The sequence below is a fragment of the Capsicum annuum genome, chromosome 11 (genome assembly GCF_002878395.1).
Source record: "Capsicum annuum cultivar UCD-10X-F1 chromosome 11, UCD10Xv1.1, whole genome shotgun sequence".
Classification (NCBI taxonomy): Eukaryota; Viridiplantae; Streptophyta; class Magnoliopsida; order Solanales; family Solanaceae; genus Capsicum; species Capsicum annuum.
The window spans coordinates 105174336-105189181 of NC_061121.1; the positions used below are offsets into that span (position 1 = coordinate 105174336).

The following is a 14846-nucleotide window of genomic DNA, read 5'->3' on the forward strand; positions in this document are numbered from 1 at the left end:
TTTTTTTTTATATTTTTGACCAGGTTTGACCGGTTTTTTAAACGGGTTTGACCGGGTTTAGGTGGGTTTGACCGGGTTGGGTTAAGTAGGCCGGGTTAGGGTGGTTTTTGATTTTTTTTACTGTTGGGCCCGGACCGGCCCGGACCGGCCCGGCCCACTTAGACCCCAACCCGGCCCCGGCCCGGCCCTCAACCCGGTTAATTAACACGGGCCGGTTCCGGGTTGGCCCGACCCGGCCCACTTGACAGCCATAGCTCAAAGTGAGAAGCTAAGCTCTTTTTGCAAACTTAGATTTGATTGCAATAACACCCAAAGGAAAAAGAGAGAGCAATCAAATCAGTGACTAGCAAACAGAGGAGATGGAGAGAGGCCAGAAAGAAAGGGAGTGAGTGAGAAAGAGAGGGGAAAACAAAATAATTACCAGCTTTGCATAACCTTCACTCTCTTCGCGAAGTAGGTTAAACTTTGTTTGTTGATAAAGAAGACGAGTGTTTACCCTGACCTGAAATCCATTACAAAAGAATATCACACTTAAAGAGAAGTATCGTCGTCCACAAGCAAGCAATATGTTGTAGTCTATTGAATAGAAACCAACAAAAGCAAAGAAGAAAAAGGACGAGTGGGTTCATTAATATATTAACTCATACTAGCTATGGGAATTTCGTCAACCCTATGAGTCATTTTATGCAAACAATAATCACCAACTGACGAGCACACTCGGTACGAGATGTATTACAACATGGCCGGCAGAATGCACCTCTTTCCATAGTTTGGGGGAAAAAAAAAAGCTATACCTCTTTCGACTTCAGATCTGCAGCCTTTATCTTGATCATATCAGATTCCCACAAAAATTCTTCCTTTTCACATGAAAAAGCATTTATAAGCTTTCACTTTTCAAGCTAGTATTAACAAGTGCAAAATGGTAGAAACATATTAACTTAGCAACAGGAAAAAAGGTACCTCACATCGCTCCTGAAAAAATCTCAAAGGAACCAAAGCAGATTCCACAAGCCACTTTGCCTATAAAGAAGACAAACCAAAACTATGTAAAGACAAAATACATGATACTTCAAGATGGCTTTCTACTCTGAATTAATTCTGCAGAACAAGCTGTGATTTTTTTCTTGTTTTGACTGTCAAAGTGCAGAATGGGCGGAGAATTGGCAGAAGAGAAGGAAAACAGAAAGAAAGATACAGCAATAGCAAACTACTACTACTTGATAAGTATATTTCAAATAAACTTATCTTTATTTTAAAAAGGTAAGGATGATTTTGTGTAAACTTATCAATGCCCAAATCCATGAGTTTTACTGTTAAGAACAAAGTTATGAAGTAAAATTGATGACTTAAGGTTTTATCCAGGTATTTGTGGTAACTGATTGTTAATGGGGATCTTATCCAGCCATTTTGTTCTATTTCATGAATTCCATTAAGAACAAAGGCTTGGATGAAGATTGTGCTAACTGTTCGCTCTCTCTCTCACACACACATGCACACGCACACGCACACAAAAAAAACGATGATCCTTTGAAAGAAAACCTTGATTTGCATGGTTAATTGAGACACCCAACTACAGATTATTCCTTATGATGCTGGCGTTGATTGTGATCCTTTGTAAGATACCCCACCTTTGTTTCATGAAGATAGAGATGAATTACTTGATTCTTCTAGTGATTTGAGTTAAAGTCTCTTTGATTTAAGCGGTGGTTAGGTGACACTTAGAGATTGTGAAGATTCTTAGAAAGAGGAGGATCAATATTGCATGTGTCCAGGAGACCAAGTGGGTAGGTTCTAAGGCTATGGATATGGATGGGTACAAGTTGTGGTACTCAGGTAGTGAGAGGCATAGGAATGGAGTAGGTATCCTAGTAGACGAAGAGCTTAGGGACAGGTAGTGGAAGTTAAGAGGGTTAGTGATAGGTTGACCAACTTGGTCATAATAGGGTTTACTCTGAACATTTGTAGTGCTTATGCTCCACAAGTAGACTTGGACGAGGAGGAGAAGAGGAGATTTTGGGAGGTTTTGGACGAGGTGGTTAGTGGCATTCCTAGCTCCGAGAAGATTTTCATAGGAGGGGATTTCAATGGGCACATTAGGTCATTGCCGAGAGCCTATGATGATGTGCATGGAGGCTTTGGTTTCGAGGATAGGAATGATGAGGGAGCAGCTCTTTTTGATTTTGCGAGGGTCTTTGGGTTGATGGTTGTGAATTCGAGCTTTCCTAAGGAGGAGCACCTAATTACCTTACGAAGCGGGATAGCTAAGACTCGATAGCTAAGACTCGAATTGACTTTTTGCTACTTAGGAAGGGGGATAGAGCATTGTGTAAGGATTGTAAGGTCATTCTGAGTGAGAATCTTGCGACCCAGCATAGGCTTCTAGTAATGGACTTGGTTATCAAGAAGGGCAAGAAGAGAAGGGGCGGGGAAGGTCGACCCAGAATTAAGTAGGGTTGCTTGACCCCGATTAGTGCGTTAGAGTTAAGGGATAAGGTGGCGGGGATAGGGGCGTGAGGGTGTAGGGGGGATGTGGATAGTATGTGGGATAGGGTTGCCTGTTGCATCAAGGAGACTGCTAAAGAGGTGTTGGGTGTCTCCAGAGGCCAATCTGGCCAGCATGGGGAGGGGGGGGGTTGGAATGGAGAAGTTAAAAGGAAGGTGGAGACAAAGAAAGCGGCTAATGCTAAGTTAGTTGATAGCAAGGATGAAGAGAAGCAATGGGTGAACTAGAAGGCTACGTTAGCAGTTACGACGGCTAAGACAGTAGCGTTTGAGAGCTTGTATGCGGGATTAGAGGAGAGAGGCGAGGAAAAGAGGTTGTATAGGTTGGATCTATAATTCAGGGAAATGGAGAGATTGATGAGGATGTTTCTCAATGTATTGGGATAGGATGGATGAAATAGAGGCTCGCCTCGGGAATTCTGTGTGATACGAAGGTGCCTCCCAAGCTTAAAGGAAAATTTTATGGAGTTGCAATCCGTCCGACCATGTTGTATAGAGCGGAGTGTTGGCCAGTAAGAACTCTCACAGCCAAAAGTTGAAGGTGGCAGAAATGAGGATGTTGCGGTGGATGTGTGGACTTACCGAGGGTGACAGAGTTAGGAATGAGACAACTATTCGAGAGAAGGTGGGAGTGGCGTCGGTGGAGCACAAGAGGCGGAAAGTGAGGTTGAGATGGTTTGGACATGTGATGAGGAAGGGCATTGATGCCCCAATTCGTATGAGAGGTTGGCCTTGGATGGTTTCAGGCGGGGTAGGGGTAGGCCGAAGAAATACAAAAAAGTGGTGATTAGGCATGACATGGAGCAGTTACAGCTTATTGAGGACATGACCCTAGATAGGAAGGTATGGAAAACGCATTTTAGGATAAAGGGCCAGTGCGTGTGGATGAGTCGTAAGCAGGAGTTCGGAGTGCTTTGGTGTAGCTTGGCGTGTAATCTTAGGGATTTATACATTGGTTGGAGCATCTAGTTAAGAGGGTCGGGGGGGGGGCGTGCCTTTGGTTTGTTAGTATATAGTATTTCTTTGTGGGTGTTGTATCTTTGTTATTACATCTTGTTTCATGTTTTATGCTGACTTTGTTTACTGTCATTTTGTCCTGAGCCGAGGGTCTATCGAAAACAATCTCTCTACTTCTTCGGAGGTAGTGGTATGGACTGCATACATTCTACCCTCCCCAGACCCCACTATGTGGGAATATACTGGGTTTGTTGGTGGTGGTGGTTGGTGACACTTGTTTGAAATATGATACTTGTTCTTTAGATTGTCCTAGTATTAATCTTGTACCTATTTTTGAACACGAGCCTAAAAATGTGGGTGTAATTGATGAGTTTGATTTAAGTGAATCCTTCCTTTTTAATTGATGAGTTTGATTTAAGTGAATCCTTCCTTTTGACCTATTTGCACTTAGTGACGATAATGACTTAAAATATGAAAAGTGCATGGTTGTTGACATTCTTCCCTACAAAGAGGGATTCTTTAAGGAAAGTAAAGTTATAGGTGTTAGTTTTAGTGTCAATTCACTCTCCTTCGCTTTTTACGGATATATTTCGAGAAGACTATGTCCCTGCTAATAGAAAGGAATCTAAAAGTAATCATTTGGATTTCTTGCATCATTTCTTTATGCATCATGACATGTCTTGTGTTGTTACGAATTATAGAACCCCTGTGGCATTGTCTTATGCTCATTTTTTGAAGTTACTATTTGACTTCACTTGTGGTGGTATGAATATAGAATCAGCAAGTGGCAGGGGTTTATCTTTGGTGTTTGATCCTGGAGGTCCCATTTGTTCTGATAATTTTAGAAAAATTGATTATATTATCTTCCCATTTCCCATTGTGGGATATATTTGATTGTGATAGTTCAAAGATCCAATAGCATTTTACATGTTCCAGTCCTTAAATGCATTGGGTCCTTTGACTTGTTCCATTGGTGTTTACAAGGAGCTACTTCTTTAGGTGTGCCATAATTTAATAGTATGCTTGATTGTGTTCTTGAATCTAATAGTGAACTTACATATAAGGACATCATTCTTGAATCTAATGTTGAACTTACATATAAGGACACCATAGATGACGTTTTGCATGACAACTTTCTTTAATATCGATCGCATATGATAATGCTCATGCTTATGTTTTTTTTTTTTTTTTTTTGAGAATTGGTAAGTAGTATTCTTCAGCATTAAGGAAGTGCTGGTCACCATCAGAAAACAGTTACAGCCATGCCCAAAAAAAATTACAAACTTCCTATTAGATCTATGATTTGATCTACATCTTCTATACATAATTGTTTACACCAAAAAAGTAAAGTTACTAAACAATTCCATATAACTTTGTGAATGGAATTTGATCTATCTTCGAAACATCTTCCATTTCTTTCTGTCCAGACTGACCACTATATGCATGAGGGGATCAATTTCCACCATCTCTTTTGAGTCTTGCTACCCCCTCTTCTAATCCAGCAGCTTAGGAGGATAGAGGTATGCTCTTGCATAGTACAACTGAGGCCAGTGATGTTTAGGAATAGCTCCCATAACTGTGTAGTATACTTGCAATGTAAAAAGTGGTGTTTATTAGTTTCTCCAGTTAAGTTGCACAAAAAGCATCTAGGAACTAGTGGCCTTCCTTTTTTCTGCAACACTTCTTGAGTTAGACATGCTCTCCTGATGACTAACCATGTGAAGCATTTCACCTTGGTAGGTGTCGATCCTTTCCAAATGTTGTTCCAACGGTATTGTCTAACACCATCTGCTCCCTGGATCCCTCTATAAGCACTGTTTAATGTGAAAAGCCCCTCCTTGGTATGTTTCAAAATTACTTTATCATTGACATTTGAGGGGATGTCTACTCCACTAAGTATTTCCAGCAGGGAGGCTACTCTAGCCACTTCCCAGTCATTCAAAAACCTCCTAAAGGAAAGATCCCGTCCTTGTGAAATCCAGCATTCACTAATTTTGGCTTCAGGATTGTTGCATATAGAGAAGAGGTCAGGGAAGATTTCAGACAAGGGGCTTTGGTTGATCCAAGTATCCTTCCAGAATCTACTTTTATTGTCATCTCCCACCTTTAATGTCAGATTGGAATCTTCCATTGATCCCCACAGAGCCCTGATGGATCTCCAAACTCCCCAACCATAAGGCACTAAGACTGGCTTTGAGACCCATGGACTTTGTTCTCTGTATTTTGTCACTTTCACTTCCTTCCAGAGGGCCCTCTCTTCACTGGTATACCTCCATAACCATTTCATGAGAAGGCTTTCACTCTGTATTCTCAGGTTTCAGATACTCAGGCCCCTCTTTCCTTGCTTAGCATCGCTATGCTCCACTTCACTAGGTAGTGCACCTTATCTTCTTTACCTTTTTTCCATAGGAAGTTTCTTCTGAGTTTATCCAGCTTTTTCACCACCTTAGACGGAATTGGGAATAGAGACATTACATAGGTAGGAAGAGCATCCATTACTGAGTTTATAAGTAACACTCTACCTCCCAGGTAGAGATATTGGGCTTTCCACCTTGCTAATTTCTTGTCTTTTCTATAATCCCACCCCAAATTTCCAATGCTTTGTGCTTATAACCTAGGGGCATTCCCAAGTAAGTGGTAGGCAACCTCTCCACTCTGCACCCCAATACATTAGCCAAAATCTGAATCTGGGGAACATCTTTGACAGGAGTCAAGGTACTCTTTTCCCAGTTGACCCTAAGGTCTGCTACAGCTTCAAAAAGAACTAAAGCCAGCCTGATGTATCTCATTTGCTCAATCTCCGGTTCACAAAAAATTAAAGTATCATTTGCATATAGCAGATGACTAAATTCCTTTCCACCCCCACTTCTGTCTCCTATTTGAAAACCCCTTATCCATTTCTTTTGTGAGGTTATCCTCATCGTGCTATCAAAACCCTCCATTGCCAATATAAACAGAAAAGGAGATAGAGGATCCTCCCGTCTTAATCCCCTTTCTGAAGGGAAGAAACCTACTGGCTCGCTATTGACAAGAACAGAAAACCTGACTGTCTTTATACACAACTCTATCCACTTCAACCATTTGTCTCCAAAGCCTATCTGCCTCATAGTTTTTAGTAAGAAGGACCAGTTTACATGATCATAAGCCTTCTGAATGTCTAATTTGCATAGTAATCCTGCAGTTCCATCTTTCATTCTTGAGTCTATGCATTCACTAGCGATTAGTGCAGCATCCATAATCTGCCTCCCCTTTTATAAAAGCCATCTGATTCTTATTCACCAGCTTATCTACCACCTTCTTTAGTCTCTCTGCAAGTAGCTTAGCTATGATCTTGTATACTCCTCCAATCAGACTGATTGGTCTGTAGTCTTTTAATTCTGAAACCCTAATCTTCTTAGGAATCAGTGCAATAAAGGTTGCATTGAAACTCTTTTCAAAAATCTGATTGCAATGAAGCTGTGCCAATGTATCGATTATATCTCCCTTCAAGACACCCCAAAAAGTAAAGGAAAAGATCATTGGAAAGCCATCCGGGCCTGGATCTTTCTCCTTGGCACATAATTTGATGCTTTCCAATATCTCTTCCTCCTCAAAAGATCTTTGTAACCAAGTTTGTTCCACTTCGGATAACATAGAAATTCCTTGTAGCTTCAAATCAGGTCTCCACGGTTCGGTTTCTTTGTACAACTTCATATAGAAATCATGGACAGCTTCTTTGAGTAATATCGGGTCTTTAACAATGTTCCCTTCAACCTCTAGCTGTTCCATTAGATTGCATCTCTTATGGGAGACTGCAATTCTGTGGACTCATGCTTATGTTTAGAGTGTATCGTATGTTGGGAGGAGATCTAATGGCAAATAGTGGTGTGTTTTTAACTCGGAGTGGTAAATAATGGTGTTTTTGACAAGATTTTGGACATCTTTGCTTTTGACCCCGGCGTTGGTCTAAATTTGGGTGACTTGATCACTGTACTATCTTGGAGGTGGTCTCCTGCAAAGACGGAAGTTGGGAGTATTGTCAATGGACTTGAAGGTAACATACTCCTTTTTCATGAACTTGATTATTTGATTGACATGTTTGTGAAGTCGTTGTCAAAAGAGAAATTTTAAGGAGCACCAATCGAGCAAACCATCTTTGCGACAAATTTGGTTCCATGCCTTACATTTTCAAAAGACTAAGAATGGAATGCATTAATAGCTTGTGCTTATCCTTGGATTTTCCAAAGCTAAGAAGCTGAAATCTACTGCTCTTGAACTTTCTTGTAGAAATCATTTGACCATTTGTGATAATTACTTCATGATGCGATCAGGAACATGCATTGATATGCTTTTGAGCAGTGTTCAGGAATGCACTCGCATCGTTGCATAATGCTATGATGCAAAGCAATGCGAGCCCCTCTCGCTGTGTGTGACTAATGCAAGCGCATCATGTTGATTTTATTTTTAGGGTGAAATTTTAAAGTAAAAAGAGTCTTCGTGTTGATTTTATATTAGGATCAATTTTAAATTTAAATTAAAAAATACTCTACTTGTGACTACCACTGCTGCAATTTTCTAAGGTTAACTTTGAAGTCACCGCTGCAACTTCTTCTTCACTGTACGACTACCACTATTGCTACTTCTTCTTCGCTACTTCACTGCAATGATGCGCTCACATCACTTCACGCTTCGCATAATGCGTGATACAGAGCCTTGTCATTTTTTTTTCGCATCAAGCTTCCCTGAACATTTCTCCCCGGGCTCCACCATCAAGGTGAAAACAGAGTTTCTTCCATTCCCATTATCCTTAAAGAATTAGTTTAGCCATGTGTCTATTTGGTATTCGATCAAAAAATATTTATTGCACAACTATAGAAGTTCACCTCAAAAGCAATTTTCGGGTCTCTAGTAGGCCATCTCCTTATATCATTGAGAGTAGGACTTTCCCTGGATTCCTCTCCAACATACCCAACTAAACATCTTCGCAGAAACCCATCATTACGGCCTTTGCATATGGGTAGTTTGCTTGAGAACTCTCGAGAGGCCTACTAATTTTGGTTGTGTAGCATCCTTTGATCTTAAATTTTATGTCACAACAACCTACATTCAAAGTTGGTCCAAGAATGATTAGGATAGATCTTTTACCACCAATTAGTGATAAAATTTTGATAGATATCCCATGTTCATTATGTTTTCTAGCACATGTTCATTATGTTTTCTAGCACCTTTGGTGGTTTTCAATCTCCTAACCACCATTTTCTGATCTCTTGAGGCTTTTTTTTAGAGTAAAGCATATCCACTCCATGATCTTGCTACTCATGGATGACCTCCTCATCTTCTTTCGACTTCTTTCTATCCATTCGTACCACACTACACCTTTAGAAACCATCTGGTAATGTCAAAGGACTTGAATCAAGCATTAAAGTAGATGTTACTCTCCCCCATACTTGTGAAGAGAAACTATCAGGCTATAAAGGGAGAAAGGAGAGGGGCTATAACATGAGGTAATAGCTTAAAAAGGAAAGAAGGAAAATAGAATTCTCCGGCGGATGTTAACGCAAAAAGGAGTTCACACTCCTAAGAAGTATAAGAGAGAAGTCTTGGGAATGAGCCTAGGAGCAATCTAATATAAATGACACAACTGCACTTATCTATTTCTTTCATGGAGTCACGTTTCCTCTCTCGCACTCATTATCACCCTTAAGATGAAACGAGCAACACAAATGGAATTAGTAATGAACCTCCTTAAATTTAACAAGTATGAAAGGTTAAAACAAGATGAATCACATTGCCCAATTCTAGAAGCAAATTTAATTGAATTCCCAACTCTCACATGCAAGACTGATTCTTTTTCATAGGCCAAGTACGTGAAAATTCTTCTTTCTAATGGGCGGCGACAAGATTCCAACCCGATGAATCTGGCTAGGCTATTAGGCACCAATTCGATCCCAGAACCACTGTCTGCTCTAATACCATGTTGAATTGTGTGACAATCTCATCTAAAACTTTAAGTTGTTTTTCAAAACTAATAAAAGTTTAAGCTGTTAGAGATAGCACATTTTTATTATTTAATTGTACTCTCAATACAAAGCAACATAGCGTACAAAAACTAACGTACTTCTCTTTATTTCCTCCATCCTATGACTTGACCCACTTCTATAGAGCAGCAATTTTTTTGACAATTTAAATAAAAATGTTTAAAGTAATAGCCTCGAATGCTAGACTATCCAAAAAACAAAGAGGAACACAAAAGAATAAAGGAAGATTGGCTAACCAGCTTGTTAACACGTTGACGACTTTCTCCTGGCAACGACAACTGCAAAGCAAAAATATTTCCAAAATATCAGTATGATAAATGTCCTAAAAGAATTTTCGCAATGACATTGCACAAATTAGTAAGTGCATTGATGAGGAAAAAGATCTAGCTTCTTGTGTGCTAAGAACTATGAGCAGAATCAAGCTCTTCATTTAAAAAAGGATTACCCATTAATATTTCCCTCATTTAATATGTGAAAGACGAAGAATTTTATAAGCAATATCAACAAAAATCTCACTAAGGTTAGCATTTGAGTTGGAAGAACTTTTTCCCTAGAATCTGGATTGATTTTGGAATGACGGGCACCCTTGGAAAAAATACTCCCTCCATTTCAAAAAGAATGACCCACTTTGACTTGGCACAAAGTTTAAGAAAATAAAGAAGACTTTTGGATCTTGTGGCCTTAAATTAAAGTTGTGTCAAATGTACTAAAGTACCCTTGAATCTTGTGGTCCTAAACATGTCATGTGGAAAGTTGAAGTTAAAGTATTGCCAAAAAAGGAAAGGAGCCATTCTTTTTTAAACGGACTAAAAAGGAAAGTAGGTCATTCTTTTTGAAACAAAGGGAGTAAGTGTTTGAAAATAATTTTGGAATAATTGGTTTTAAATTAAGGAAAATTCGGACAATATTGCATTGTCAAAAAGAGTATTAGCATTGCAATTGAATAGGGGCCTAATTTGATAATTGACTTCTTTGGTTTTAGACATACAGTGAGTTGATTTCACAATCATATTATGTTTAGAAACCACACTAAACTGTGTTCATTTGGTTTCTGAACCCTAAGATGTTTTTAATAATTAGATGGATAAGATTTTTTCAATAATTAAATGGATCCTTGATGAAGAGGTCATCTCCATCGGAAAGCCATATTTGCAATAGAAGAACAAGACATATCAGAAGTTGGTTTAATAGGAAAATCATCAGTCTTGTCTTTAAATGAATTTTGATTCTTGTAACTTGTGAGGGTTGTATACAATATTGCTTGTACAAAAGAATACTTGAACACATCAAAGATAAAAGAATGCTGCCTGTATAAATATGTCACAGATCTGGAGAATGTTCCAAAGAGAACTTTCACATGAATTAAAATTTCCAAGGTTTTAGAGAAGAGAGAGGAAAAAACACAAAGCAGACTTTCGGGAAAAAAATCCTGATAAGACAAATCATTTTATTGATGGGGACGGGAATCCCGTTGACATCTAGATATTGATAATATGATGCTTAGCTTTCCTACACTTTTTTGGGGATTAGTTACTTAAACCTCCTCTGAGCACACACGTTCTCTGAGGAATTCAAAAACACAGATAAATGTGAAACAGAATTATCTTATATCATGCTATCATTATCTGATTTACCAAATATTGGCTAGAGTTTGTCCTTTTTTCATCCGTACTTATAATTTACGTTGTACTTCCACTAATAAGCCTTCTCTAAAAAGATCAATTAATTGATTTCCGCACAGCCCATAACTTCAGCATCTATCTCACATATAAATAACAAGATGTATACTGAAAACCTTAGGTAGAAACAAACCTAGATTTAACAAAAATTAAATTCATTTCAAATGAAGTGTTTTAGGAAAAGTTACCAAATGAAGTAGAATAATGATATGGATGCTCCTAGCTCTTTAGAGAAGAACTTTAAATGATTGCCTAAAGAGCAATTTATTAGATGGTGCTTTGTATTTACATCAAAAAGCAAAAATGAAGGTGCACGTCCAGCTAATTATTCAAAGATCCTATAGTATCATCATTATTCCATCAATCATTAACAAGCTCAAATTAACACCACAAGGAAAGGACAAACATGCATCAGCATTTGACTTTCCAGTTGAGTTATCAAACATAAATGATCTACGAAATCAAACATTCACAAAAGTAATCCAAATTCCATGCTTTTGAACTAATTCAGACGGGAGGCATACAGATCTTGTGACAACTGCGCTGGCCTTTGCAGCAGATTGGTCGTTTCTAACGACCTATAAACCGGCTTCTTTTAGGCCAATGATCCCAAAGGGAACTTAGTGTATTAGTGCTCCTATATGCCCCTAGAGAGCGTTAGCTAGCTACTTGACTATTTAAATTACAATGACATCTCATCTGCATCTTATTGTAACTCACACATATGTCCTGATAATGCCAAAGAAAACCTGAGAAACCACTCCTATTTTCCACCTGTACCTAACGCCACTATTGCTAGTGTTAACAACATACAGTCAAGAAGAAACTCAATCACGGAGATTACTTTGGCTTTCTGAATTGAGTTTTTACCAGTCAATATTCGACCGCTTATCCTCATCAATTCATCAAAATAAGTTAATGCAAGAAATAGAATTCATAGAACTCCAACAAAGAAATTTGTCGTTTAAGGTTGGAGGTTTATAAGCCAAAACCAAGTGGTGTTTGCAGAAAGTGAATATTTGATGAACAAAGATAACACCTGTGCCCTTTTATTTATGTCTATTTTCGCGTATTAAGAACCAAAAAGTAAACGAAGATGGACAAATTATTTCAGGATTAATAGTTGACAATAAGAAGAAACGGGAACAGGAAAAACTCACATCCTGAGCCAATTGGGTGACAATATCAGCCAAACTTGACCCCAGCTCCTCCTGAGAAGCATAATCCACAAACTCCACACACTCTAATGCCACTTTACATTTCTGAAACGGCAACTCACCTCGAACCTTAAAACACCCAAAACAATCAATTCACAGACCTCAAAGCAACAAACCAATGAAAATATCCTTTCAGGGCCTGTTTTGTTTGAATTTTTTTACTGATCTAACCAGTATGTTGTTTTAAATTCAATAAAATTACAAACAGGAAGTATTGTTTTATAGAAAATAACCAACTAATCTCACCCAAAAGGATTAATATTTTATCAATTAGATTATTCATTGACTTTCCAAATAACTAAACTTCCCAGAAAATACAACCTTTTTAGCAACTAACAAAGCATTTCAACAAATTGATTAAACTTTTCTATCAGTTATGTAATAATGGGTTTTAGTCAATTATATATTAATCGAACTTTGAAATAACCAGAGTCGGTTATAAGGATGTAAAACTAAACAACTCAAAAATAAATAAATAAATAAAAGAATACCATAACCCAGCAGAGCTCATAGAGAAACCGAAGAGTGGGAACTGGTTCAGAGAATTTGAAGCTAGTGTTTCCATTTTTCAACTCTTTGAGAGAATCCTCTGTAAAGTACAAATACTCCAAAGGTGAAAGCGACATTTTTGTTCTCGGAAATGAACTAGGGTTTTGGCACTGGCTGTTAAGATGTTTTAACGAGAAAAAAAAAAAAAAAAAAAAAGAAACTGGAGAGAAACGCGAAATGGTGTGTGGGTGAAACCCCTAAATTGGGGGGTTTTCCATGGGTCACTGCAGATATGAGGATTTTGTTTTTAGGTTTTCAGGTGTTAGGGAGCTTGAAGGAAAATGAAAGCCTCTTCTTACTGTTGAGAAAAAAATTTCCAATCTGTACTTTTTTTATATTTCTTTTTTTTTTTTGGTGGTAAAAAATTTTTCTATTAGAGTTGGTTTCGACCATAACCCCTCCACTTCTATTTAATTATATACCATAGCTTAATATATAATAATTTCATTATTTCATTATAATGGTTTAAATATTTAATATATTCTATTAATTTATATTAATTAACTATAACTATATATTGAAATTAAATTTTATTTATTTATTTAATTACCTATTATATTCAAAACTAAATTGTTACCACGAATCACAATAATCAATAACTTAAAATATTTAAAAGACATATATAAATTTTATTGACTCTCATTATTTTAGCAATGCCACATAAATTGAGATAAAAGAAAAAGTACTGCAAATTATAATAATTAACAACTTAAAATATTTAAAAGATATATAAAAATTTTAGTTGATTCTCAAAATTATATCTAAGCCATATAAATTGGGACACCAGTAGTAAATGTATTATTTAATAATTCCATAAAATTATTATAAATTACAATAATTAACAAGTTAAAAAAAAAATTAAAAATAGATAAAAGTTCTATTCAACTCTCAAAATTTTATCGGTGCACCATAAATCATGACAAAATAAAAAATTATCTTAATTAATTGCAACTAAATATTTAAAGTAAATCAATTTTATTATTTTAATTAACTTTTATATAGAAAATTGATCTTTTTATTTATTTATTTTAGTAGATTTAAATTTTAAAATTACTTTTTCTTATATAGAAATACTAATAATTAAACTTAACTTTAAATTTTTAAAGTACAAAATTAATAAATTTAATTTAATAAAATAAATTTCTAATTAATATTTTCTTAAAATTTGTGTTGGGTCAATATGTATCAAGTTAAAAAGAAATAAAGAAAAATATATAGTAAAATTTTATTATTGTGAAAGATAAATATAATGCACTATCTAATAATATTCAATAATAGCATATTTTGCATATGCAAATATAGCATCCCATATATAATTAATTTACTATTTCGGTGAATTATCGATGATTACTATTGGATATGATAAAATTATATTAATTTTTATAGTAATAACATAATCAATGGCTCTTAATTAATTATTATGAGTCATCTAGATATTAAGAAAATAAACAATATTTAATGAAAATAAAATAGACATAAAATGTAAAATTAACTCTTATTGTTTTAAATTAAATTTTCATTTTTCGAATGATGATTTTACTATATCACTCCTTATTATAAGTCATTTATGTATTAGAAAAATATGAATAATAAAATGATATGTCAACATAAAATATTTGATTGACTATCAAAATTATATTAGTGTCACGTAAATTGGGACGAGAAAGAAGAAGATATAAAGCACATATATTATTTGAAAAATAAATAAAAAGTACTGTAAATAACAATAATTGACAAAAAAAATTAAAAATTAACTGGTTTCTACAGCTTCAATCGTAATTTTAATGTATCACCCGCAATTAATTATTAAATATCACTTATGTATTGAAAAATTAATAATATTGAATCCACGATTTTCCTATATATATAATATATAATATTATATATATATATATATATATATATATATATATATATATATTATA

The 14846-nt window shown here is 36.1% G+C and overlaps 1 protein-coding gene across 1 annotated transcript in view; it reads right to left on the minus strand.

Annotated features, from left to right (window-relative positions):
* LOC107855753 (THO complex subunit 2) overlaps window positions 1-13236 on the minus strand; it is a gene marked incomplete in the record, with an annotated part of 111407 nt that extends 98171 nt beyond the window's left edge. The window contains 6 exon segments of the mRNA XM_047398879.1: window positions 422-502; window positions 795-857; window positions 961-1020; window positions 9713-9754; window positions 12316-12441; window positions 12864-13236. Coding sequence (XP_047254835.1) covers window positions 422-502; window positions 795-857; window positions 961-1020; window positions 9713-9754; window positions 12316-12441; window positions 12864-12998 — 507 coding nt within the window.
* Window positions 13237-14846: the final 1610 nt, after the last annotated feature.